The sequence below is a fragment of the Stegostoma tigrinum genome, chromosome 38 (genome assembly GCF_030684315.1).
Source record: "Stegostoma tigrinum isolate sSteTig4 chromosome 38, sSteTig4.hap1, whole genome shotgun sequence".
Lineage (NCBI taxonomy): Eukaryota > Metazoa > Chordata > Chondrichthyes > Orectolobiformes > Stegostomatidae > Stegostoma > Stegostoma tigrinum.
The window spans coordinates 1892676-1920671 of NC_081391.1; the positions used below are offsets into that span (position 1 = coordinate 1892676).

The 27996-nt window shown below is 50.1% G+C and overlaps 1 protein-coding gene and 1 non-coding gene across 3 annotated transcripts; one reads left to right on the top strand and one right to left on the bottom strand.

Moving 5' to 3' along the window:
• The first annotated feature begins 1215 nt into the window (after nucleotides 1-1215).
• On the top strand, nucleotides 1216-1366 carry LOC125447342 (U12 minor spliceosomal RNA). Its single transcript, XR_007246547.1, has one exon. It is a non-coding gene; the product is annotated as a U12 minor spliceosomal RNA (small nuclear RNA).
• An 8261-nt stretch (nucleotides 1367-9627) lies between these two features.
• Nucleotides 9628-16948, bottom strand: rrp7a (ribosomal RNA processing 7 homolog A). 2 transcript variants are annotated; one of them, XM_059640575.1, is made up of 7 exons: nucleotides 16838-16948; nucleotides 16600-16739; nucleotides 14562-14687; nucleotides 13240-13363; nucleotides 12679-12776; nucleotides 10755-10953; nucleotides 9628-10430 (listed from the first exon to the last, which is right to left on the bottom strand). In XM_059640575.1, exons 1-7 carry the CDS (start codon nucleotides 16869-16871, stop codon nucleotides 10345-10347), a joined length of 807 nt encoding a protein of 268 aa, XP_059496558.1. In that variant the 5' UTR covers nucleotides 16872-16948; the 3' UTR covers nucleotides 9628-10344. The 2 variants fall into 2 exon arrangements, with proteins under 2 accessions (XP_059496558.1, XP_059496559.1); XM_059640576.1 differs by lacking the exon at nucleotides 14562-14687.
• Nucleotides 16949-27996: the final 11048 nt, after the last annotated feature.

A 27996-nucleotide genomic window follows, 5' to 3' on the forward strand; every position in this document is an offset into this window, starting at 1 on the left:
TGGACGCCTTCCGGAAAATGGCATCGATGACCTGCTGAATACAGCCCGGGCAGCACTCTGAGTGATTTTACACATGTCCCTAACGCTGGCCTGAAAGGAGCCACACGCATAGAAATTGAGAGCGGTGGCTACCTTCATCGCCACCGACAGCGCAGTGCGGCATTTCGAGCTTGGCCTCAGATCCCCCTGCAGGATGTCACAGAGACGCCCAATTGCCTCCTTGTTGAAGCGCAGTTGGCGGACACACAGCTCCTCAGACATCATCTCAAACGACATCGTCTGTTGGTACACCCTCTGCCGAGGGCAGTTAGAGATCCGGATCAATCTCCGAGAATGGTGCCTGACTCTCTGCTGCTGCTCCTGGCGCCGTGCCCTCACTCTCCCCCTCAGCCTCACCGAGCACAGAGCATAAAGACCCAGAGCCATGGACAAGAACATTCTCTCCCCCAGCTCCCTCTGCCCTGAGGAAGTCAATGCAGGTCACCGGGATTTCAACAAACACACAGATTTCTGGTGAATCTTGCCATGATTTCAACAAACACACAGACTGCTGATGAAATTCACGAGGATTTCACCAAACACACACACTGGTGGCGAAACTCACTAGGATTTTAACGAACATACAGACTGCTGGTGAAACTCACCGGGGTTTTCACAGAGACCGTATGTTAAGGTCACTTCATTTCAGCTTTTTTTTACATCAAAGGGTTCACTCTTCATTCTGAAAGTCCTTAATGCAAGGCGATGCACGTTGGTAGAGTATTTTAAGAAGCCATTTCTCCTGCAAACCAAATGTCAGACAAATTAAATCCATTCAGGTTGTTTGGTGGGCCATGCCAAACAGTAAACAAATAAAATTATGTATCTGAAACACCGGCACTTCCTTCCACAAATTGCCTCTTTCCTTTCCGCCTGTGAATCTGCAGTTCCAAAGTGGAAAACTACAACACCCAGCGACTACAACTCCCACAATCCTCGTGGTATCAGGGATCCACCCCCCCAAAAAGTCCCAGCTAGTGCTACTTTGCATAACAGTTCTTTTTCCCCACAGTGCGTTAATTTTCTCATAGTTTTCGGGATATTTCTGTAGTTTCGCAGGGAAGGAAATGTATTTCCATGGCAGGTTACTTCACTCAGGGCCGGGTGGTGGTGCAGTCACCCTGACAGCAAAGAGTACTGATGTGACTGTATTGGCGTCATTGGGGATGCTGCCTTATGCCTTAAACTAATGAGTAAGGAAAATAACGGTCCGGGGTGACGCCCGGGTCCTCGCCGCATTGTGCGAGAGGAATTTTTGAGCGGGTAAAGGTCGCCCTGCAGGTGACTCGCCTACTTTGCGAGTTGCCGCGGTGTCGTGATCTGCCCGGTCCCTTATCAAACTCAGAACGACAGCCTCTTTGTTAGGGACACGGGGACGTGCAGATGCGCGTAATTTTAACCTCAGGCCTCTTCCAGGGAAGTTGCCGTCCTCTCTCCGGACCAACCTCAGGGAATCTCTCTCCCATTCCCAACTATCCATCTTCGATCCGCCTACCCGTACCCTCTCCATATTTATTACAGTTCCCTCTCCCCATCCCCCTCTCTGAAGGGTCTAGGCCCGAAACGTCAGCTCTTGTGTCCTGAGATGCTGCTTGGCCTGCTGTGTTCATCCAGCTCCACACTTTGTTATCTTGGATTCAATTGGATCATAGTCGATCGGGGGGTTAAGTCATTATCTGGGGGATGGTCTAAACTGCCTCCGTCCTCTGCAAGGTCAACTACTACTCTATAACCAATGATCCACCGGTGCAGTGACAGGCATAATTCTGTAACCAATGTCATTGATGACCTGAAAGTGAGTAAATTAAAAATAATGGCTACAGAGATAGTCAATGAATTCTTTCTGATCGTTTTTTATTTCAAAAATATACTTTATTCCTATAAATATCTTTATATACATAACCATGAAGGCGATTTGGTTCTGGACATAGCAGATCAAGGAGAAAACAAACGTTGGATAAAAACCAATCTGTGGATGCAATAATTCAGGAACGAAAACAGAAGTTTCTGGGAAAGTTCAGCACGTCTGGCAGCATCTGTGGAGAAAAATATCAGAGTTAGCGTTGTGTAAAGATAGTTTTGTACTAGTAAGAAATGCCTTTGTATTTTTTGATAGAGTCAAACTCCAATATTTGGAACAAAAACAGAAGTCTGATGACCTTTTCTCAGAACTGAACGTTAATTCTGATTTTTTCTTCACAGATGCTGCCAGACCTGCTGAGCTTTTCCAGCAACTTCTGTTTTTGTTCCAAACGTTGGAATTTAACTCTATCTAAAAAAAAATTCAAAGGCATTTCTTACTTGTACAAAACTATCTTTACACACATTTGAGGCACCAGGGAGGTCTGATAACTATTTTCTATTTCAAAATATATTTTATTCATTAAATACATACATAGTGACTGAAGCAGTTTGGTTCTGTACTGTAGCACATCGAGGGAACACAAACACTGGAAATTTGACTCTATCCGTAAACCAAGACTCCCCTTACACATACCAGGTTATATTTACATGCAGTGAAGACACTGGGAAGATGCAATAACTGAATGGACCCCCATTATACTTTATCAGAAAGACCTTAGAAGGAGGTCTTTCTCTACTGTGCCTTGGCAGTAGCCATCCCATGCTTTAGCCCATCCCTCAGCGCACAGTCTTAGACCTTGGAATGTGCCGATTTGCAACACCTGGTCAATGTCAAATTCTTGCTCTGGGAGACCAAAAAGTTTCAGGCAGACCAAAGAGCATATTTAACCTAATTGATTGTCCTCCAGGCACAGTTGATGTTTATCTCGGTGTGAGTCCCAGTGATCAGACTATAGAGCTCAGAGTCCTGCTACTCAGAACTACTCGGGATGAAACTCAACAAAAATCACTGCTTCTTTCTGCAGAATTCCTTTGCAAAGGCACATTCCAGAAGGAAATGTGTGACAGTGTCTACCCAACTGCTTTGAGGGCAGGGTGCGGTGGCTCAGATCTACCAGGGGTACGTGAAAGATCTCACAGGCAGTGCCCTTCTCACCACCAGCCAGGCGATGTCCTGGTGCTTGTTGGAAAGTTCTGGTGATGAGGCATTCTGCCAAATGACTTTGACAGTCTGTTCAGGGAACAACCGACAGGACCCACCCTCTCCTTTTCCCACAGGGTCTCGAGGATGCTACGTGCTGACCACTTCCTGATGGATCTGTGGTCAAAGGTGTTTTTCTTTACAGAACAGTCCAATGACTTGTAGCGGTCCACGGCAGCGAGGCTAGTCTCATCCTTCACAACACAGGAGGACAGGAAGAACCTCAGTATGTCGCGAGACTTGGTGTTGGCGAACCGAGGGTCTACACACAGTTTGAAGAGGCCACACACATAGGGGTCTTCAGGATGAGGGCAGCATTGGGTACATTCACCCACCTTAGCCAGAGTTTTGTATGTGGAGTACCCATGCACACACTCCATCTTAGACCTCCACATGAAGTGGAAGATGGCTTGGATGACTGCGTGGGTTTTGGGGAATGGGCCAGGCCAGCACCACGTACAACCACAGAGAGAGCGCCTCCTACCTGATGACCAGGTTTTTACCCATAATAGAGGAGGAGAGGCGCACCCAAAGGATCAGTTTCTGTCTCACCTTTGCGACACACTCTGCCATGTTTTTGTGTATGCCCCAGTCCCTCTAAACAATATTCCCAGCACCTTCAGGTAATCTGTCCTGAAAGTGAAGGGAATAAAGGATCAGTCAGCCCAGTTCCCAAAGAACATGGGCTCACTCTTGCCCCTATTGACCTGGGCACCTGAGGCCAGTTCAAACTGGTTGCAGGAACAAAAGAAAAGTTGCTGGAAAAGCTCAGCAGGTCTAGCAGCATCCGTGAAGAAAAATCAGACTAAATGTTTCGGGTCCAGTGACCCTTCCTCAGAACTGATGGGAGCTAGGAAAACGTCAGTTTAAATGCAGAAAATAGGGAGGAGGGTGGGATGGGGAGTAAACGATAGGATAGAACCCAAAGAGAGAGAAGATCAGTTGGACAGACAAAGGAGTTGCTAACGATCAGGCTGGGAGGGTGAGTAGTTGTTAGTGGGGACTGTTAGTGACTAACAACTGATGGTGTAATGGCAGGCTATGTGGTAACAAGGTCCGGTGTGTGGGGCAGGGGGCTGGGACATGGGAGGAGTTCAGGCACTAACATTATTGAACTCGCTATTGAGTCTGCTGAGCTTTCCCAAGCGGAAGATGAGGTGTTGCTCATCCAGCTGGCATTGGGCTTCACTGGAACACTGCAGCAAGCTAGAGACTGAGATGTTGACCAGGGGACAGGATGGTGTGTTCAAGTGGCAGGCAACAAGTAATTCAGTAGAGGAGACCACATTGTGAGCAACAAATACAGTGGATTAGATTCTGGGGAGTGCAGGTGAAGTGTCGCTGGAAAGAATGTTTGGGCCCTTGGACACTGGGGAGGGAGGAGGTAAATGGGCAGGTGTTGCACCTTCGCCAGCTACAGGGGAAGGTGCTGTAGGGCTGTGGGGAGGTGCTGTGGGTGAAGGAAGTGTAGACCAGGGTGTCCTGGATGGAATGGTCCCCGCGGAAGGCAGACAAGGGAGGGGAGGGGAATAGGTCTCTGGAGGTGGTGGAAATGGCGTCTGATGATCTTCTGGATGTGGATGCTGGTGGGATGGTCGGTGAGGATCAGGGGAACACTATCACTGTTGTGGGAGGGAAGAGAAGGGGTGAGGGCAGAAGTGTGGGAGATGGCTCAGACTGGTTGAGGGCCTTGTCGCCAACAGAGCTGGGGAATCCTTAGTTGAGACAGAAGGTGGACATTTCAGAGGCTCCCTTGTTGAAGTTGGCTTCATCTGAACATATGCGACAGAGACGGAGGAACTGAGGGAATGGGCTGGAGTCTTTAAAGGAAGTGGGGTGTGTCGATGTATAGTCCAGGTAGATGTGGGAGTCAGCTGGTTTGTAGTGGATATTAGTGGCCAGTTTTTTTTGAGACCACTGCTGTTGGTCATTTTTATAAATGACTTGGACGTAGGCATACGTGGATGGGGTTAGTAAGTTTGCAGATGACACAAGTTGGTGGATGTGGACAGTGTGGAAGAATGTTGCAGGTTGCAGGGAGACTTGGATAAACTGCAGAATTGGGCTGAAAGGTGGCAAATGGAGTTTAATACGGATAAACGTGAGGTGATTCATTTTGGGAGGAATAATAGGAAGGCAGAATACCGGGTCATTGGAAAGATTCTTGGTAATGTGGATGTGTGGAGGGATCTTGGTGTCCATGTACATAGATCCTTGAAAGTTGCCACGCAGGTTGATAGTGCTGTTAAGAAGGCTTACGGTGTGTTAGGTTTTATTGGTAGAGGGATTGAGTTCCGGAGCCGAGATGTCATGCTGCAACTGTACAAAATGCTAGTACGGCCTCATTTGGAATATTGCATGCAGTTCTGATCGCCCCATTACGGGAAGGACGTGGAAGCATTGGAAAAGGTGCAGAGGAGATTTACCAGGATGTTGCCTGGTCTGGAATGCAGGCCCTATGAAGAAAAGCTGAGGGACTTGGGTCTGTTCTCATTGGAGAGAAGGACACTAAGAGGGGATTTAATAGAGGCATACAAGATGATCAGAGGATTAGATAGGGTGGACAGTGAGAGTCTTTTTCTGAGGATGATGACTTCACCTTGTACGAGGAGGCATAGCTACAAATTGAGGGGTGATAAGATTTAAGACAGATGTCAGAGGCAGGTTTTTTACTCAGAGAGTGGTAAGGGCATGGAACGCCTGCCTGCCAAAGTAGTTAACTCAGCCACAGTAGGGGCATTTAAACAGGCCTTGGATAAGCTGATGGATGATGATGGGATAGTGTAGGGGCATGGGCTTAGATTAGTTCTAAGGTAGGCGCAACATCGCGGGCAGAAAGGCCTGTTCTGCGCTGTATTGTTCTATGTTCTATGTCCATCCCCAGAAATGGAAATAGAAATGTTGAGGAAGGGAAGGGAGGAGTCGGAGATAGAGCAGGTGAAAGTGAGGGCACTGTGGAAACTGGAGACAAAATTGAAGAAGTTACCCAATTCCAGATGAGAGACGGAAGCAGCACTAACGCTATCATTGATGTATCAGAGAAAAGAGTTGTGGGTAGGGGGCAGAATAGGGCTGGAACATGGAATGTTTCACATTCCCCATGAAGAGGCTTTGACCTATGGGCTCCTACTGGCTGGAATAGTCACCCCCCCTCAGGCTCACATCCTTTCTGATGGACACAGCAAAGGGGTCTGTACAACACACAAACACAGCAGGAGGGAGTGGGCAGCCCTGCCTGACCCTGGATCCGATCGGGAAACTTTACAATTCGCACCCGTTGATTGAGACTGCGCTAACAATGTTGGTGTAGAGCAGTCGATCCATTTGCAGATTCCCTCCCCAAAGCCCATTTTGGACAGATGTAGGTGTGATATCCTGCCAAAGGTTTGGTCAGGGTGAATCACTGATCCCAGAGCAGACCTGACCTTAGACAGGATTTTGTAATCTACATTCAGCAGTGATTTCTAATTTCCTCCCTCTCCCCCTCCGCTTGTACATGAGTACATGAGGACGACGATGCCTTTCCTCATAGATTCGCACATGGTACCTGTCATACACCTCCAGCAGGTCCTGGACAATCAAGTCCCACAGAGCCGAATACAACTCAGCCAGTAGTCTCCATTCCGACATTCATTCTAATCTCCCAGGAGTCTCCCAGTACATGGAAAATCATAAATCCGAGTTTGCCATTCAAAAGGAGAATTACATAAATTATGGGCCCCATAAATCTATAGATCAGTTATACTCATATCTGTCGTCAGAAAAATACTGGAATTTATTCTTAAGGAGGATATAGCAGGACATTTTAAACTCAAAATTAAGCAGAATCACCATGGTTTAATTAAGAGAAATCATATTTGACAAAATTATAATGAGAGTTCATTGCTGAATAATAATAAGCAAGGTGGATGAAAAGGATCCAGGAGGTTTGATGCATTTGGATTTCTCGAAGATACATGAAACACAGAACAAACATCAGCAAATAGGATTACAGATGGAGCATTGGTGTTTGATGCACGGAGGGTTACTGTCTGGGCGAATGTTTATTACACACTCATGGAGTCATACAGCATGAAAACAGATCCTTCAGTCCAACCAGTCCAGGTGACCATGTTCCCACACCCCCACACCAAACTAGTCCCATCTGCCTGCACTTGACCCATATCCCTCCAAACCTTTCTTAATTCACGTACTTATCCAAGTACATTCTAAACAGTTGTAACTATACCTGCATCCACCACTTCCTCTGGCAGTTAATTCCACACATGAACTGCCCCTCACTCCAGTTTAAATCTTTCTCCTGTCACCTTGAGTTACGGGCCCTGGTTTTGAACTCCTCCACCTTAGGGAAAAGATCTTTGCTATTCACCTTGTCTCTGCTCCTCCTGTTTTATAAAGCTCTATAACGTCATCCCCCAACCTCCTACACTATGCCCCACCCCACAGGCAAATAGGAACAGGAGAAGACCATTCAGTCATCAAGCCTGCTTGGCCATTTAACACCATAGTTGATCAAACATTTCATGTTTTTTACCCAGCTCATCGCCATAACCCTGTACACCACTGGTGATCAAACTCAAACTTAACATAATTAAATCTGACTTTCCAAAGGTCTCTTTGGTAGAGGATTCCAAAGTCTCACACTCCTGAATATGATTTACTTTCTTTACCACAGCCGTAAGTAGCAACCCCACCCCACCCCCCGTGCTAGACTCCCAAAACAGGAGAACCTCTGGTATGCATCTTCCAGTCCTTCCTGTTAAGTATTTTGTAAGTTTCAATGAAATCACTCTCATTCTTCAAAATGCTACAGAATACCAGGTTCCGTTTGCCCTGTCACTCTTCATTGGACAGTCGCGCTCTCTCTCTCCACAGAAATAATATCATTCCTGAGATAAGGAAACTAAAACTGCACACAATGCTCCTGGTGCAGTCCAATAGAGTTCTTATATAACTGAGGCACAACTTCAGCACTCATGTACACAAATCCTCTGGTAATAAAGCTTAACATTCCCCTGCCTTCCTAACAGCTTGCTGCTCCTGCACTTTCCAACCTCTTAGCATTTAATGTTTCAAGTCCTTTGTCACAACTGATTGAGGCCCTCTGTTGGACTCATATGGCACTACCTGCACGCAGCCCACACAGGGTTTCTCTGAAACTAGATAACTTCACTTTTTCTCCAACTATATTCCATCTGACATATTCTTGCCAACTTACTAAGTCTGTTCAAATTTAGCTGGAGCCACTTTACATCTTCCTAACAATGCATGCTCCCATTTAGTTTTGTACCATCTGCAAATTTGGAAATATATAAAATAAAAACAGAAAGCGCTGGAGAAAGTCAGCAGGTATGGCGCCATCTGTGTGTGGAGTCCAATATAACTTCTGCAGAACAGAAAATGTTATTTTCTCACCTCCAAATCATTGATATTATTCATAGGATCTCCATTCCTAGAAGCTATAGAGTGAAGATAATGAACAGCATCCCACATTATCCCTGTAACCACACTTTTACCATCGTTAACTCACCTAGCCTGCGCATCCCTGGACACTACAGATAATTTAGCGTGGCCAATCCACCTACTGCACGTCTTTGGACTGTGGGAGGAAACTGGAGCATCCAACGGAAACCCAAGGCAAACACAGGGAGAACATACAAACTCCAGAAAGACAGTCACCCGAGGCTGGAATTGCACCCGGGCCCATGGCACTGTGAGGCAGCATTGCTAACCACTGAACCATCCTAAACGTTGCAAACAGCTGGGACCAAATACTGACCTAAGTAGTACCCTACACGAGTCTCATTTTGCCAACACAATGACCCAGTAGTTCCTACTCTGTTTTCTGTCAATGATTAATCCATACCAGTACATTGCCTCCAATCCCATGTTATTTCATTTTCCTTCGCAACTTCTGAAAGTCCAAACATATCTACCAGCTTGCCTTTATCAATTCTGTTAGTTACATTCTCAAAATACTCCCAATTTTGTCAAACATGATTGCAATTCACAAATCTATGCTCAGATTATTTTTATCCAAGTGCCTATTTATCACCACCTTAATAATAGATTCTAATATTTTCTCATGTATCCATGGAAGTTTGATGAATCAAATTTGTTTTCTGTTTCACTCCTTTCTTAACTAAAGGGGTGATGTGTTCCCTTCCAATCTTTAGGAATTACTCCAGAATCTGTAAAACTTTGGAAGACAGTCACCAATGCATCCTCTATCTTCTCTATAGCCACCTCCTTCAACACTCTGGGGTAAAGGCCATCAGATCTGGCCCTCATACCAGTTTTCAACCCCATTAATTTCTCCAGCACTATCTTCTCAGTCATATCATTTCCTTAATCTCCTCATTCTCCCTGCCACGTGAATCTCTAATTCTTGCATAATTTTTAGACCTTGCTCAGTGAAAACAGACAAAGTTTTGCTTCTCTATTTCCCATCATAAATTTTACTAACTCTGCCTTTAATGGATCAACAATCACCTCTGTATTGAAATGACCAGAACAGGACAAAATTTAAGAAATGGCTGGATTTATTTATAAAAATCTTAGGAACTCTAAACCATATGTTATCGGAACAAAACACTAAAACATTCAGAATATACAATGTGGAGAGGAAACATTTTGATCAGCAGGTAACTCCCAGACAGGGAGAGCTCTCACTCAAATCAAGTGAACTGAAATTGATCCAGAACCATTCTGATCCCAGCTCCTGTCAGGTTGAGAGGCTAATCTGTTTAAGAACATGACCACTTGCTTAGATTCCAGCCTATAGCTTGCTGTGAGCTCGCTGTTTTTGAGCACATAAACCTCACGTTCATGTGGAAATAGTCACAATGACTGATAGGTTGTTGGGGTGGGGGTGGGAGGGTGGAAAGAGACTAGTGGCGGCTACTGCAGGAGCAGGTGTGGACTGTCCACAAAGACACATGGTGGTATGTAAAGGAATCCTAATGTCAGCTACCCAGAGGATGTGGAACAGCTTGATGGTCAGCAGTATGAATGAAAAAGAGAATACACAATGCTGGTGGCTGACTGTAGAATCCACCATGTATTAAACCCCAATCTGTCTACCACTGAGTTCTGTCTCTGAAATACTAAAGTCTATTTCAGTTGAGAACAGACTCAGAGGTTGGACTTTCAGAAACATAGCCAACGAGCCCCACCTCATCCCCTCAATAACCAACAGCTGTCCCCCAAACAGTGTCAAGCTCAAAGCAGCAGTGGGACCATCAATAGGGTTTGAATTTGCGCTGGGCTCTCATGAGAGCAATCTTCTGTTTATCCTCCTCAAATTTCCTCCGAAGCTGAGCGATATCTGGAAAGAGACCCCAAGTGGCACAATGAGGACAGTGTTCCAAGACCCCAGGCTAGACCGACAAGCTCCACAGCCACCCCACCTCCAGCCACACCTCATTCTTAGGAGACTGTCACGTGCTTCAAACAGCCACTGCACTCCCTAATACCCCACACCCAACACCTTACTGCCCCATTACTTCTTCACCCTGCTCCTGATACTCCTCACCCCACCCTACCCCGTCATCCTGTCTCTGACCCATGCAGTTCCTTTCAATGTCACTGTGAGCCCTGCACCCCCCCCCCCGCCCCCATGTGGCGCTCTGCACCCCCAAGACTGACTCACGTTCCCGTTTGGCCTCTCGGTGTTGCCAGCTGTAGAAATTGAGCAGCTCTCTCTGAGCCCGTTTCTGTTTCTCCCGTTGCACCAGCCGTAGGTTTGCCGCCTCAGTCCGTGGGATCCCGGGATGTCGGCCCCTCCGTGTCACCTTCACCCAGCCATCCTCATCTGGGACACCCTCTTCAGCTTCTGCCATTGCCTGTAACTGAGAACAAAGAGCGAGTGACCTGGACTGTGCCCAGCCCAGACTCCAACTCCCCAACCCGCTCACCAAAACACTGCTCCCTTACCCCTTTCCTCGATATCACCAGCAACCCAGAATCAGTAAACTCCAAGAGAGGCCCCCAACACCGGCAAACTCTAACCACCCCCGCCACCCCCATACACACACACACACACACACCCCGGCGACCAGACCCCACCCACCACACACACACCCCGGCGACCAGCCCCCCACCCACCACACACACACCCCGGCGACCAGCCCCCCACCCACCACAGACACAGACACACACAGACACCCAGGCAACAACCACACCCCACCCACCCCACTCACCACAGACACCATGGCGACCAACACCCCTACCCACCACAGACACCCCGGCGACCAACCCCCACCCACCACACACACCCCGGCGACCAACCCCCACCACACACCACAGACACACACACACACAGAGACAGACACCCCGGCGACCACCCACCCACCCACCACACACACCCCGGCGACCAACCCCCACCACACACACACACACACACACACACCCCCCGACGACCAGCCCCCCCACTCACCACACACACCCCGGCAACCAGCGCCCCCCCACCTGCCACACACACCCCGGCAACCACCCCCCCACCCGCCACACACACCCCGGCGACCCACTACGCCCACACCCGCCACGCACACCCCGGCGACCCACTACGCCCACACCCGCCACGCACACCCCGGCGACCCACTACCCCCACACCCGCCACGCACACCCCGGCGACCCACTACCCCCACACCCGCCACGCACACCCCGGCGACCCACTACCGCCCCACCCGCCACAGACACCCCGGCGACCGCCGCCCCCAACCCACAACACACACCCCGGCGACCAACCCCCCACAAAGACACCCCGGCGACCGCCCCCCACCCCGGCCACCGCCCGGCACACACACCCCGGCGACCAACCCCCCCACCCGCCACACAGGCACCCCGGCGAGCGCCGCCCCCCCCACCCACCACGGCGAGCGCCGCCCCCCCACCCACCACACACACCCCGGCGACCGCCACCCCCCCACCCACCACAGACACACACAGACACCCCGGCGACCCACTACTGTCCCACCCACCACAGACACCCCGGCGACCCACTACCGCCCCACCCACCACAGACACCCTGGCGACCCACTACCGCCCCACCCACCACAGACACCCCGGCGATCCACTACCGCCCCACCCACCACAGACACCCCGGTGATCCACTACCACCCCACCCACCACAGACACCCCGGCGACCACCCCCCCCCCACGCACCCCGGCGACCACACCACCCCCCCCCCACCCACCAGACACCCCGGCGATCACCCCCCCATCCAACACAGACACCCCAGCGACCACCCCCCCCCCCCACCCACCACAGACACACACATACACCCCGGTGACCCACTACCCCCCCACACATACACAGGCGACCCCCCCTCCCCCACAGACACATGCATCCCGGTGACCCACCCACAGACACACACACCGCGGCAACGGCCACACACCCACCCTGGTGACCCCACCCCCAAGAGAATAGACAACGTGAAAATTCATAGTCTCCCTCCCCTCCCCATACACTAAATTCCAAATAAAATGTCCATTCCCCAATCAACTGCAAGCCTTCCCTCTCCCCAGCATCCCAACTGCAACACCAGACGACCTTCCCTCTGGACTCCCAGTACCTCAGCCTGGTCCTGGTCATGTTGCTCCATGAATTGATCAATGTGATCCTGTAATTCCCGGGGGTCAGTGATACTTGAGCAATAATCCTCTGCCCATTCTGCAGGAAGCACACACACACACAGAGTCAGCACCAGCTGCCCCAGGGCCCACACACGCTGTGAGCGGGAGGGTTCACGCACTCATTCTGGACCTACCCTCCCCACCTCACCAACTGCTATCCCCCTTCTATACCCCACAAGCCCCCTCCTCCCCCACCACTCTCAACTTCCTCCCTCCCCACCCTCACCCTCCTTCCCTTCCACCCCCACTCTCACTAGCCAGCCCTCCTCCTCCCCTTCTCTCCCATTCCCACCCTCCAATTCTAGCCCACTCCTCATCCCCCACTCTCATCACAGGCATCCTCCCCAATTGTTGCATCCCCTGTACTCTCGCACCATGCTGCTTCTCCCTCTTTCACCATTTCCTCCATTCCATGCGCGCCCCCCCCCAACAAAACCTCCAACACTGTCCAGCACCGCCCTACCCCACCCCCTCTCCCACCAGCTGGGCTGGTCACTCACTCTGAACGCCTGTCCTGAGCAGGTGCTGAGCTGTGGTCAGGACCCAGGGTTCCTGGGCTTTTAGGGACACGGCATGTTTCACTGCAGCTGAACTTTTAAACACCACGTAGGCCACCTGGAAACCCTGCAATTGGGGAGACGGCATCAGTACAGCAGCTTCCGAGATCACCAGGTTCTGGATCCCCACTGCAGCCTGGTACCACTACATATAGGTTACAGGTCATTCAGCCCATCAAATCTACCTTGCCATTCTCAATCATGGTTGATCAAGTCCTCAGTGCCACTTTCCTGCACTACCTCCATATCTCTCAATCTCAACAGTTGCCAGAAACCTATTGATTTTTGTCTTTAACCTATAGGCAGTCCCTGGGTTGTGAATGGGTTCTGTGCTGGAGTCAATTTGTACACAAATCGGAACACGATTCGGGACAATGGAAAGGAGCTGTTCATAGGCACAGGAAATGTTCACGTCAGATCTTTAAATTTATACTCCTGTGAGAGATTACATCCCTAAGTACAAGCATTCACAAACCAAGACTTCCATGCTGCATAGCCGAGCTTCCATAGCCCTCAGAGATTTGAGAACTCCAAAGGTTCACTACACTCCGAGGGAAGAAATTCTTCCTCATCTCAGTCTCACACAGCCTGATCCTTACCTTGAAGGTATGTTCCCGGTGCTAGATTCAGCAAATAGAGAAATATCCTATTCACATACAACCTGTCACAGCCTGTAAGAACTTTTAAAATTTCATTACTGTCACCTCTTATTCTTCGAAATTCTTGAGAACATTGACTAGTTTCCTTGATCTCTCCTCATAATACAGGCTGCCACTCCAAGGATTAATCCAGTGAAGCTCCATAGCACTCTCTCAAAAGTATACGCTTCTTCAGAAAAAGAGACCAAAGCTGTACTCTAGGTGAAGTCTCACCAAGGCTACAACTGTAGCAAAACATTTTCTGTATTCAGACTGGCCCAAAATGAAGACCAACATATAGTTTATCTTACTTAGTGCTTGCATCTGCTTGCTAGACTTCAGGCATTCAACGACATGGACCACCCAGATCCTTCTGAACACTACATTTCCCAAACACTCACTAAGAAATATCCTGCCTTTTTGCATTTTCTAGTAAAATAAACAACTTATTCACATTATGATCCACCTGTCACGCTTTAGCCTATGCCCCAGTTTCACTTTAGCTAATCCTACAGTGAGGTTCACGAGGGTCACCCATCCTGCCAGTGATACACCCGCTTAAGGTCAATAGGGGATGAGATGTGACAATGAAGCCTGAATTTGGAGGAGAGGTAAGTCAGAAGGTACCTGTGCAAGTGGGCGTGAGAAGAACTTTGACTTCTGGGCCTTAGATTTGGTGCTTGGGCCTGGCTTTTCCTGCAGTTCCACCGAGGTGACAGTACCACACTGTGAAAATAACCTGTGCACACACTCCTGATGGTAACACAGGGATGTCACATAACATAATATAAGCACTGCTCAAACAAAGTAAGAACAGTGAAAGGCTAACGCACCGCAGGCACAGAAACTTCTGGTTGTGTAGAGAGGATCAGCCCAGGGCCCTCATCCCTTCCCGCCAACGCCCCCCACCAAAACTGTACTGACACAGCCCCTCAGATCAGCAGGCAAAAATCAACCACAATCTGACCCGCTCACACATGAACCCTGACCCCTCACGTTTTGACCCAAGGCTTCCCCAATCCATCACCCGACTCCTCACCTCACACTTGCTCATGGACCCCCGCCCTCCCCCCTCCCCCGTCCCCCCCATCCCCCCGTTCCCCCCCGTCCCCTCCCCCCGTTCCCCCCGTCCCCTCCCCCCGTCCCCCCGTTCCCCCCCCCGTCTCCCCCCCCCGACCCCCCCCGTTCCCCCCCCCGCCCCCCCGTCCACCACCCCCCGTCCCCCCCCACCCCCCACCCCCGCCCCCCCGTCCCCCACCCCCCACCCCCGCCCCCCACCCCGGCCCCCCCCCACCCCCCCACCCCGGCCCCCCCCCACCCCCGTCTCCCCCCACCCCCGCCCCCCCCGTCCCCCACCCCCCGCCCCCCCCCCACCCCCCGCCCCCCCCGTCCCCCACCCCCGTCTCCCCCCACCCCCCGCCCCCCCCGTCCCCCACCCCCGTCTCCCCCCACCCCCCGCCCCCCCCCGTCCCCCACCCCCCCACCCCCGTCTCCCCCCACCCCCCGCCCCCCCCGTCCCCCACCCCCGTCTCCCCCCACCCCCCGCCCCCCCCCGTCCCCCACCCCCCCACCCCCGTCCCCCCCCCACCCCCCCCGACCCCCCACCCACCCCACCCCCGTCCCCCCCCCCACCCCACCCCCGTCCCCCCCCCCACCCCCCCCGACCCCCCACCCACCCCCGTCCCCGTCCCCACCCACCCCCGTCCCCGTCCCCACCCCCACCCCCCCCGTCCCCCCCCCACCCCCCCGTCCCCACCCCCACCCCCCCCCCCACCCCACCCCCGTCCCCCCCCACCCCACCCCCGTCCCCACCCCACCCCCGTCTCCCCCCCCACCCCACCCCCGTCTCCCCCCCCACCCCACCCCACCCCCGTCCCCCCCCCACCCCACCCCACCCCCGTCCCCCCCCACCCCACCCCACCCCCGTCCCCCCCCACGTTTCCCCACCCCCGTCCCCACCCCACCCCACCCCCGTCCCCCCCCACGTTTCCCCACCCCCGTCCCCACCCCACCCCACCCCCGTCCCCCCCCCACCCCACCCCCGTCCCCCCCCACCCCACCCCACCCCACCCCCGTCCCCCCCCACGTTTCCCCCCCCCCCGTCCCCACCCCACCCCACCCCCGTCCCCCCCCACGTTTCCCCCCCCCCCGTCCCCACCCCACCCCACCCCCGTCCCCCCCCACGTTTCCCCCCCCGTTTTCCCCCCCCCCCGTTTTCCCCCCCCCCCCGTTTTCCCCCCCCGTTTTCGCCCTCTCCCTCCCCCCCCGTTTTCCCCCACCGTTTCCGCCCTCCCCCCCCCGTTTCCGCCCCCGTTTTCGCCCTCCCCCCCCCACCGTTTCCCCCCCCTTTTCCCCCCCCCACCTTTTCCCCCCCCCTTTTCCCCCCCCTTTTCCCCCCCCCACCGTTTCCCCCCCCCTTTCCCCCCCCCACCGTTTCCCCCCCCTTTTCCCCCCCCCACCGTTTCCCCCCCCTTTTCCCCCCCCCACCGTTTCCCCCCCCTTTCCCCCCCCCCACCGTTTCCCCCCCCTTTCCCCCCCCCCACCGTTTCCCCCCCCTTTTCCCCCCCCCCACCGTTTCCCCCCCCCCACCGTTTCCCCCCCCCACCGTTTCCCCCCCCTTTTCACCCCCCACCGTTTGCCCCCCCCACCGCCCCCGCAGCCCCACCTGGTTGATGTACGGGGGCAGGTTGAGGACAAACAGGGTGCGATCCTGGGGTCGCTGCGGGTCGGGATCGCGGACCCGGTGCTGTTTGACAAAGAGCTGGCGGCAGACGGTGCTCCCGGGGGAGACTCGGAGCGGGATCACTGTTGGGGTGGGGGGAGGGGGCGAGAAAGGGTCAGTCAGGGCAATACTACAACAAGAGCCCCATTACCCCCCCCCCCGTACCCCGGTACCTCGGTACCTGTGAACTTTGCCCCCTCAGAAGCGGCTGCCATGTTGTGGACGGAAGACCGGAAGTGAACTGACCCAGCGAAAACGTGTTTCCGCCTCAGAAAAAAATCCGGAAGAGCAACCTCTCCCCTTCTTCCCTCCCCTCCCCCACGCCAAACCGCTCTCGCCCCGCCCCCTAATACCTTCCCCCCGCCCCAAACGCGCTTCACCCTCTCCGCCTTAGCCCCGCCCCCATCTCCCAGCCCTTGCCCCGCCCCTTTCCTCCACCCCCCGCGTTAGCCCCGCCCCCACCTCCCACCCGCTCACACGGCCCCGCCCCCATCTCCCCTTCCCCCTCACAACCCTCTCACGGCCCCGCCCACACCCTTACCCTCACATCCCTAGCCCCGCCCCCAATCCCTCACCCCCTCACAATCCTCGCACGGCCCCCCATCTCCCTTCCCGCTCTCAGCCCTCGCCCAGCCCCCCATCACCATTCCCCTCACTGTCCTCTCCCTTCCCCCTCACAACCCTCGCACGGTCCCGCCCCCAACTCCCTACCCCTCGCAGCCCTAGCCCCGCCCCCCAACTCCCTACCCCTCGCACGGTCCCGCCCCCATCGCCCTACCCCTCGCACGGTCCCGCCCCCAACTCCCTACCCCTCGCAGCCCTAGCCCCGCCCCCCAACTCCCTACCCCTCGCAGCCCTAGCCCCGCCCCCCAACTCCCCACCCCTCGCAGCCCTAGCCCCGCCCCCAACTCCCCACCCCTCGCAGCCCTAGCCCCGCCCCCCAACTCCCTACCCCTCGCAGCCCTAGCCCCGCCCCCAACTCCCCACCCCTCGCAGCCCTAGCCCCGCCCCCCAACTCCCTACCCCTCGCAGCCCTAGCCCCGCCCCCCAACTCCCCACCCCTCGCAGCCCTAGCCCCGCCCCCCAACTCCCTACCCCTCGCAGCCTTAGCCCCGATCCCAACTCCCCACCCCTCACACCCGTCGCCCAGACCCCTTGGCCCCCTGCCCCCCCACTCATTGTTCCCCATCCACTTCCCAACACAGCCCCCACCATGGCTGCCCACTCAACTCTCCCCACGGCACCCCACTCCCAAGGACCCCAACCACAACCTTCCACACCCCTCACCCAACATGGCTTCCCCCACCTCAACATTCTCCCACACCTTACCCACAGCCCCCTGTCCCTGACTGTGTCTCTCAAATAAAGTTCACTGATGTTTAAATCTGATGTGGGCTGCACGTAATTACGAGGACAATCTCTAACCTACTCCCTGGAAACGGCAGGGTCAATGATACCCCCAGCCCAAGGAACAGGAAAGTGAGACACTTTACCTGGCGGTGGCCTGTTGACCTGATCTATAAACTCTTCCACTTTGTTATTTCCCCTCTTCCATGATCTCTGTGTCCCCTCCCTCAAAATCCCCCTGTATCTCCCCCAAGCGCTCACTTTCCATCCCCACCCCCATACCTCAAGGTACCCTGGAGCATCGAAGGACTGGCTGAAATACCTTCTGCCTCCCTCCTTCTCTTCCCCAGGTCTTTTCATAATTGACCGCTCCTGCTCCCACCCACTCCATCCTGTGTGCACTTCTGGCCCTGGGAGGTCAGCTGCTATCACTGAATGCATAGAATCATCCAGTCCAGGTCAGGCCTGAGTGCAGCCAGGGTTCCAGACTCCATTTGGACAGGGTTAGTCTCTGCTGTGCCCCACCCCATCCCACCCAGCCAGCCCTATGCATTCATCTGCCAATCCAGGAGTTGGCCAGGGCAGCTTAAGACATTGGACAGTTGCTCACCCTGTGTAGTTTCATGGTTAAGTTCCATTATGCTGAATAATGGTGTACATCAATAATCACTTCTGATTTTGACAAGCAACTAGAAATAGGACAGCTCCAGTGAGGCTCCCACAATGCTCTCATTCACCACAAATTCAATTTTATGTCCACCAACACAAGGACAGACCTGCCTCTCTGCATAACCTCTCCAGCAACAAGGATGGACAATGGTCAGAAAAGGAAGGCCTTCTCTTCAGTCAGTCCATCTTAGGGTGCGTTGCCATTGCCCTGGGTTGTAGAATTCAGTTAAATTCCTCCATGGTCGTTCTTACGACAGGAGAGTGCAGGACATGTTCCTTTTCCCACACTAGCTGTTGTTAGAAGTTTCTTCCCAGGGAATGGAGTGTGCACTACAGCAATTACCATAGCCAATGTGCTTTCCTCAATCTGCCTTTTCTTTCAACAGGGGCCACTTCAGTTCACTTTTCGTTGACCCCTCTTTACCTTCGTCATCTTTAAACTGTTGTGAAAGGACAGGCGCTATGTCAGATCACACTTCCTGCCAGTTTAATGTCCTATCTTCCAGTAGAAAATGAACCTCCAACATCTCATCTGTTCCCAAGGTGGGTTGAGAACAGAGTTAAAAAGTGACTGAAAGTGGGGAGTAGCTAGAGGGAACAATGAAAATGCTAAAAGAAATATTAATGGTTAAACAACAGTGGTTTAAAGGGATAGAGAGGAAGATTTGGAGGGCAAGCGATATAGTATAATGAGTAATTCATGCTATGTTGATGAATGTTCAGTCAAGAGACCCTGCTGAGACACACTGGAACTAGGCCAGTGCCTGTAAGATTCTGTGAATGTTCTCTCCACTCATTTATTAACTGTTATTCACCAGAATGATGGCAGGTTCACCTCTCTCTACATCACACCCTGTTCACCACTATCAATGAGGTCAGCTCTCATTCTTCTGAACTCTTGAGTACAGGCCCAACCTGCTTAACCATTCCTTAGAGGACATCTCCCAGTTGCTTTGTTCATTGGCTGTGAAACAAAAGGCACAAGATCAAGAGGGAGTGACATTTTCAAATCTGCTATCACACCCACAGCAGTCAGCACTTACAGTCATTGCTCAGGTCTCTTTAGAAATCACACACAGAATATCCTCTTCACTGCTGCTGGCGTTAAACCCATGGCCCTCTTGCTCCTCAGCAACTCAAAAGCCTCCTCGCTTGAAATGGGATGGGTCGTAATCAACATCACCTTTTGTACTGTATGATTCTATGATAGGACTGTGATTATTTAGGTTGCAAGTAGAAAATACAGAATTACTTGCCTAAATTATGGCCACAATATCACTGTGATTCATAGTAAGAACAATCTCTTAGAAATACCAAACTTTGTGTTATTATCTTGTTAAATTATAAGGGATGATGACAGGAATGATGTAATATTCCTGCTCCATCTCCTGTCCCTCCTTTTATTGTTCAGTTGCTGTCAGGATGAGCATTGCAATACATTCAAGTTTCTTTCTTACCAGGGACAATCTCCACCTTGTCAGAATAAATGGGTGAGAGAAACTGACTTAACGTCAATGACCTGATGGCACCTACGCTGTAATGGTGTGGGTAGTGAAAAGATTGATGTTACTCAGTCCTGTAGTGGAGAATTTCACCGTCCCGAGATACTGGCAGCAAATGTTTCTCACGGGCTGCATCTGCTGCACCTTTTATCACTGACCTGATGTAACCTATAGTTGTACAATCAATCACTGCTTGACACGTTGGTGTGGGCTATATCTTCACACGTATTATTTACCTGCCACCTGTGATTAACTGGTTAATTACCAACAGTATAAGACTGCGGATTGCTAAGGTTAGTGACGTGGAAAATTTATGACACAGGAGGCTGCTTGACCCATTGGGGCTTTGCCAGCCCAATACCACTTTCCACTTGTCGGTCTGTAGCAATATAATATTCAGCGCTTCAAGTCTGATCATTTTCCTTTACGCATTAAGGGTTTCTGCCTCTACCACTCATTCAGGCAGAGTTGTAGGGTCCTCACCAGCTGGTGGATGAAGCAGTTCTTCTTCAATCCTCTACCATTTACTTTAAGTCTGTGCCTCCCTGTTATGATTTCTCTGTGGAGGGAAGTATGTCATTCCTATCCACTCCATCTAGCCTCCTCATAATTTTAACTTAAATCTCCATTGTTTCTAAAGAAAATAAATCCAATCTGTAGGAGGCTGAGGGGTGACCTTAAATAGAGGTTTCTACAAATCAAGGTGGTCATAGATAAGGTGAACGGTCAAGACCTTTTCTGCATGTTAGGGAAGTCCAAAACTAGAGGGCAAAGGTTTAATGTGAGAAGGGAAAGATTAAAAAGGGACCTGAGGGGCAATGTTTTCATGCAGAAGGTGATGTATGAAATGAACTGCCAGAGGAAATGGTTGAGACAAGTGCGATTACAACATTTAAAAAACAATTGGATGGATACATGTTAGGAAAGGCTTAGAGGAATATGGGCCAAACGCAGGCAAATAGAACAATTTAGTTTAGGAAGCGTGGTCGACATGTACGAGTTGGGCCGAAGGGTTGGTTTCTGTGCTGTATGACTCTACAACTCAATTTTCCTCTAAAGTTACAATTCTTCATTGTTGTAAATGTGTAAGTAAATCTCTGACATTCCTTCTCCAGGGTAATCACATCTTTCTATATGCGGTGACCAGATATATAAATTATATTTCTGTGAACAATCTAATTAGTGTTTTGTACAGTCCTAACACAATAATCCAGCTCTTATAGTCTCTGCCTCGGTGAATGAAGTTTTCCAGAAGCCTTCCTTCAGTGTTCTGTTGTCATGCAGTCCTCTGTCCTTATACACTCATTATCTCACCACTTACTGTGTTCTTTTGCCTTTGTTACAAATTAATTGCCTCACACTCCTCTGGATCTGGATTCTTTTCCTTTCCCTCGCCGATCGTCCATTAATAACTCCGAAAGGCAGCAATTCCCCTCCTCAGTCTCAAATACAGGGCCAACTTTTGTATATAGATATCCTAATAATAGCAGATAAGGGTGGGGAGGGAAAACTGTCTTTGGTGGTGGGGTCAGATTGCGGATGGTGGAAGTGTCGGAGGATGATGCTTTGGATCCAGAGGTTGGTGGGGTGGTATGTGAGGACGAGGGGGATTCTGTTTTGGTTGTTATTGCGGGGATGGAGTGTGAGGGATGAGTTGCGGGAAATGTGGGCGACACGGTCGAGGATGTTCTTGACCACTGAAGGGGGAGGTTGTGGTCCTCGAAAAACGAGGATATCCATTTCAAGCCCACCGACTCCCACAGTTACCTAGAATACACCTCCTCCCACCCACCTTCCTGCAAAAATGCCATCCCCTATTCCCAATTCCTTTGCCTCTGCCGCATCTGCTCCCAGGATGAGGCATTTCACTCCCATACATTCCGATGTCCTTGTTTTTCAAGGACCGCCACTTACCCCCTCAGTGGTATACTGTATCCGCTGTTCCCGTTGTGGCCTCCTCTACATTGGGAAACCAAGCGGAGACTTGGGGACTGCTTTGCAGAGCACCTCCACTCGGTTCGCACTAAACAACTGCATCTCTCAGTTGCAAACCGTTTTAACTCGGACATGTCCATCCTGAGCCTCCTACAGAGCCACAACGATGCTGCCCAAAGATTGCAGAAACAGCAACTCATATTCTGCTTTGGAACCCTGCAGCCCAATGGTATCAACGTGGACTTCACAAGCTTCAAAATCTCCCCTCCCCTACCACATCCCAAAACCAGCCCAGCATTTTGCTGATGAAGGATCTAGGCCCGAAACATCAGCTTTTCTACTCCATTGATACTGCTTGGCCTGCTGTGTTCATCCAGATCTGCACTTTGTTATCCTAGCTCATCCCCGCCTCCCTAACCTGTGCTTCCTCCCACCTATCTCCTCTCCCACCTCAAGCGCCACCCTCAGCTCCTACCTACTAACATCATTCCACCCCCTTGACCTGTCCCTGGACTGACCTATCTCCTTCCTAACTGCCCAGCTGCACTCACCTTTACTGGCTCCACCTCCAGCTCTTTGACCGGTTTATCTCCTCTCCACCTATCTTCTCCTCTATCCATCTTCTGTCTGCTTCCCCCTCTCTCCCTATTTATTTCAGAACACCCTTCCCCTCCCCCACTTCTGAGGAAGGGTCTAGGCTCAAAACATCAGCTTTCCTGCTCCTGTGATGCTGCTCGGCCTGCTGTGTTCATCCAGCTCCACACCTTATTATCTCAGATTCTCCAGCATCTGCAGTTCCTTTTAACTCTTACTTATCTGACTAGTCTATCATGTGAGATCCTATCAAAAGCTTTACTAAACCCCAGGTAGATAGTCATAGTGATGTACAGCACAGAAACAACTCGTCCATGCCGACCAATATCCTAAATTAATCCAGTCCCATTTGCCAGCAATTGGCCCATATCCCTCTAAACCCTTCCTATTCATGTACCCATCCAGATGCCTCTTAAATGTTCTAATTGTACCAGCCTCCACCACTTTCTCTGGCAGCTCATTCCATCCATGCACCACCCTCTGCACGAAAAATATACCACTTAGGTCCCTCTTAAATCTTTCTCCTCTCATCTTAAATCTATGCCCTCTAGTTTTGAACTTGCCCGCCCCAGAGAAAAATACCATGTCGATTTATCCTATCCAGTCCCCCTCATGATTTTATAAATGTCTATAACATCACCCCTCAGCCTCTGATGCGCCAGGGAATACAACCCCAGGCTAATCAGCTTCTCCATACAGATGGATCAGTTAAACTACATTTGCCTCGTCAACTCTCCTTGACACTTCCTCAAAAGATTCAACGGTCACCGCCACCTTCTCAAGGGCAACTAGGGACTGCCGATAAAAGCCAACGATGCTCACATGAATGAATTAAGGTGAGACATAACTTTCCCATAACAATCCTATGCTGACTGTCCTCGATTATAATGTGCCTTCCGAATGATTATTTACAGTATCTAACCAATTCTCTCAGTAATTAGCTCATCATAAGTTGATAAGCTTTTAGTTATATGGTCCATTGCTTGCTCCTTTTAAAATAATGGTACAATGTCAGTTGTGAATCTTTGGAATTCTTGACCCTAGAGGGCTGTGGAAGCTCAGTCACTGAGTAAGTTCAACACAGAAATTAATAGCTGCCTAGTTACTAATGACATCAAAGGATATGGGGATAGTGCAGGAATATAGCATTGATGCATATAGGCTCAAGAAACTCCTGCTCCTGTGTTTGCTGTCCTTCCAGTTGCAATAGGATTGAAAAAACCACTCAGGTTCCACTTTTACCTTGATTACCAGCCTTGAATAGATTTCATTTTGGCCATGTTATACATACACTTTCAAAGATTCTCAATCCCTTACTATTTCTGACTGTGTTTGTCCCATCCACTACTTCACACTCCTCCTTCACAATAATATCAGCCCCCTCACAACACATAGGAGCGGAACTTAGCCATTCAGCCCATTGACTTGGAGACAATAAGAATTGCAGATGCTGGAAGCCAGAGTCTATAGGTGAGAGGCTGAAAAACACAAGTCAGACAGCATCAGAGAACAGGAAAGTCATATGTTTCCCCCTGAAATGTTGACTGACCTGCTGCGCTTTTCCAGCTTCACACCTATAGATTCAGCCCATTGAGATTTCTCCACCATTCAATGAGATCACAGCTAATTGCTAATCCTTAACTTCACTTTCCTGCCTTTTACCCGTAGCCCTTGATTCCCTTACTGAATAAAATCTATCTCAGTCTTAACTTTACTGATATGACCCAGCCTTCTGCTGTGAAGAATGCTACAGATTCACTACTTCTTCCACGAATTCTTCTCAGTATCTAAGAGAGATTTATTTTCAAGTAACTACATCCAATCACTTTTACGGAGCTTATTAACATGGACCTATTCCCTATTTAAAACTTGGTCATGCTTGTTTAAATCCAGGACAGCACACAAAATCTCTGAAATAAATTTAAAGAATGATAAACCTAATAAAGCTTTAAAATAAAAAGTGGAGATAAAACATTCAAAATTAAAGTAGGTTTTGAAACGGTTTTAGATTCTCCAAATGGTTTAAAATTAGCTTTATACTGCAGCTGCTTTTTAAATAAAAAGATAGGCATGTGGGATCAGATAGTTGGTGTACTTTTCCTTTATGTTCGTCCGTTACCACAACTTTGTTATATCTGGGTGAGATGCTCTTCAGAGTTGTTGCAAACTTGATGGGGAAAATGGCCTCTCTCTGCAACGTACAGATTCTATGACTAATCAAACTATGTTTATGGCTATGTCTAAGCTTTCCCTTCCCAGTTCAGTTGTGGGGGGGGGGGGGGGGGGGGGCAGTATTTCATTATTTGTATCAGGATGTACAATTCCTAAGTATTCATGGCTCTGAGATTTGGATGTGGAGTTAGGTATTCAACAGTGGAGAAGAAATTCATAGGCCTCTCAAAGATGAGGGATCTTACTGAATTACCAGCAGCTTTCCTGTGGCACATGTAAAACACAGCATGAGAAATAAATGCAGCAGCTCTATGTACATATTGTACACAAGAATTGCAGTGTGTTACAGATGGTCATATTAGCATGGAAATGGAAGTTGAGAGCTTTTACAGTTCTATTCATGATGCCTCATCATGTAGGGAGGAACAATCAACTGTATAAGACTGGGATAGAATTTTATTTTCATTCCTACATTGTTGCTGGGTCAAAATCCTGGAACTCCCGTCGAACAATGGAGGGTCTACCTACACTCAAGGACTGCAGCAGTTCAATAAGGTGGGCTACCAGCACCTTCTCAAGGGCAATAAAGGTTGGATGAGTGACTGATAAGTTTATTTTTTTAAAAAAATCAAAGCCATGGCCCACAACTTCACTCAAAAGAAAGTATTCAAAAAACAAAATCATGAGGGAGTTTGAGAGAGTAAATATGGAGAATCTGTGTTAACTGGTGATGATAACCAGAAAACACAGACTGAAGATAATCAGTTAAGGCACATGATGAGATGAATTTGTTTTGCTCCATGGATAGTTACAACCTGGAACATGCTGCATGTAAAGGCAGTGCATCCAGGTTCAATCATAACTTTTAAAACAGAATAACCACAGAAACACATTGCACCCTTCACACAACATTCTCTTGCACTTTGCATTAGTTTCATTTTTAACCAAGTCACTGTTTTGCTGTGGAAACATGGCAGGCAGTTTTCACAAAGTAAGGTCTCCACAAGTAGCAATGTGACAATGAACAGATGTATTTTTGAGATATTGGCTGAAGGTTAAATGTTTGCCAGGACACCGGGGGCATTCTCCTGCTCAGTGCGCCCGAGGGGGCAGATGTGGCTCTGACTTCAATATCACATCACAGAGCTCCCTCAGCACTGCACAGCTGCATTACTGTTTCCGCTCAAGCTATGGTTGAATCTACAACCAGTCAACTCAGTGGAGTGAGTACTACCAACCAAACCATTACTGGACAACTCAGGGTGGGGGCTGTAGCTGGTTTCGGTCTCCCCAGTGTCTGGATTAACTGGCAGCATGGGAGGACAAGATTGGATTAGACAGTGACCTGTTTTTGAGTGGAGCTACCCCAAATATCAGTAGCTGGAAGATGTGGGCAAGCATCCGGATGAATGAAATCCTTTCCTTTCACCGAAGGTTATGGGGAGATGGAGTTGTGGTAATTAAACAGAGATGAAATCGCAGAGATTAAGCTGATAATGTCCTAGATATTATATTGTAATGTCTGTACTGGGGAGTGCTGCAGTTACAGTAAGGAGCTGAATTTATACTGGACATGAAGTATGTTGTAAGATTCTATGGTGAGGCCATCCTCAATTACTGTACAATTGTTTCAAGAGAAAGACAGAGTCAATTAGTTACTTTTATGTATAATGTCTATTTAGGCTGAATAGTAAATGAGGAACAGAATACATTGTAGAAGATAAATCTATTTACACAAACTGTGCTTTCAGACACTGTTTAGGTTTGGTGCAGAAAGCATGCGGTTTAAAATGGTCAAACTCCAATGCAGTGAAATCCTGCTCAAAATGGTCACCTTCCAGGCATGACACGGCTCCACAAGACAGCCGATGTGGGTCAGTTCGTGTGACCACTTCCTGTATGTGCCCTGGGCACTCACCAGGCTCTGTGCGTTCAATCTGTGTTGGACTGCATCTGAAGCCTTCTCAGAAAGCAAGCCAGCCCATGACTACACTTCAAAGTCTACTCCTGGCTCAATTCACATTCTGAACCACTGTACCTTCATTTAGGCTAAAAACAGTCTGCCTGTGTGGCTCAGGTGTCTGTCGGTACTTCAGGACAGCAGCAGCATAGATGTAACAAGAATCAGCTTAGTTGACATTTCCACTGATACCTGGGTCACTTATTGTTTCCCACCTATGGGTTTGGTGTGTAGCTACAGCAAACCAGCTACTCTTGGAGGTTTCTTTTGTTAAAAATACATTTATTTAAAACTAATTTCATCCCCCAAATGCAATGAGTCAACAGTTACAGCTCTGCGAGTTTCCCCACAACCCCAGTCATAGTCAGAATGGGATCATTGTCGAACACTGGCTCAATGACAGATGTGAACACACATTTGTGGAAATCATTCACAAAATTAATCCCAACCAGGCCAGAAAGGAGGAATCTGCATTTTGATAGCACCTTTCACCAACCCAGGAAGACGCTCAAAGCTAATGCTTTCTGAAGCGTGCTCACAGCAGTCAAGTAGAAAACGTGGCTGGCTGCCCGCCCTTTTAACAGGGCAAACTTCCTCAAGCAGCAACAAGAGGGTATGAGAGAGAACTCATCTGCTGGAAATAATATCATGGGATCTTACACAATGACCAGTGAGCAGACGGGGCTGCAGTGTAATATTCTGTTGGGCAGTGCTGCACTACCACAGGATTGCCTTGAAATGATCAATCTAAACTTTACGCTCATATCTTGGGAGGTGGGACTTGAACAAATCATGTGCTGACTTAAAAGGCAGTCCATCAGGGCAAGGCTGACAATGGACAAAGCAGGCCATATCGGTGATGAGTTACAATCCTGTTCTCTTGGGCCAGTCTATTTCCAGCAGTAACAACCAACAGTCAGCTGTTATTGACATTAATGGGAAGGAGCTTGGTATCACATATCTCTCTCTCAATCTATTCTTTCAAACCAAAGGGAACATTAGATGACAGGTTGATCTTTTGATCGAAGTCACTCATCAACTGGAAGAATGTTGCACAATGAATCATTGTGTATCTGGCTCTATTAGCTACCAGACATTATCTGAGTATCACTCTTGTAATACCCTGCTACCAATCATATTATAAGGCAACATCCTTTCCAG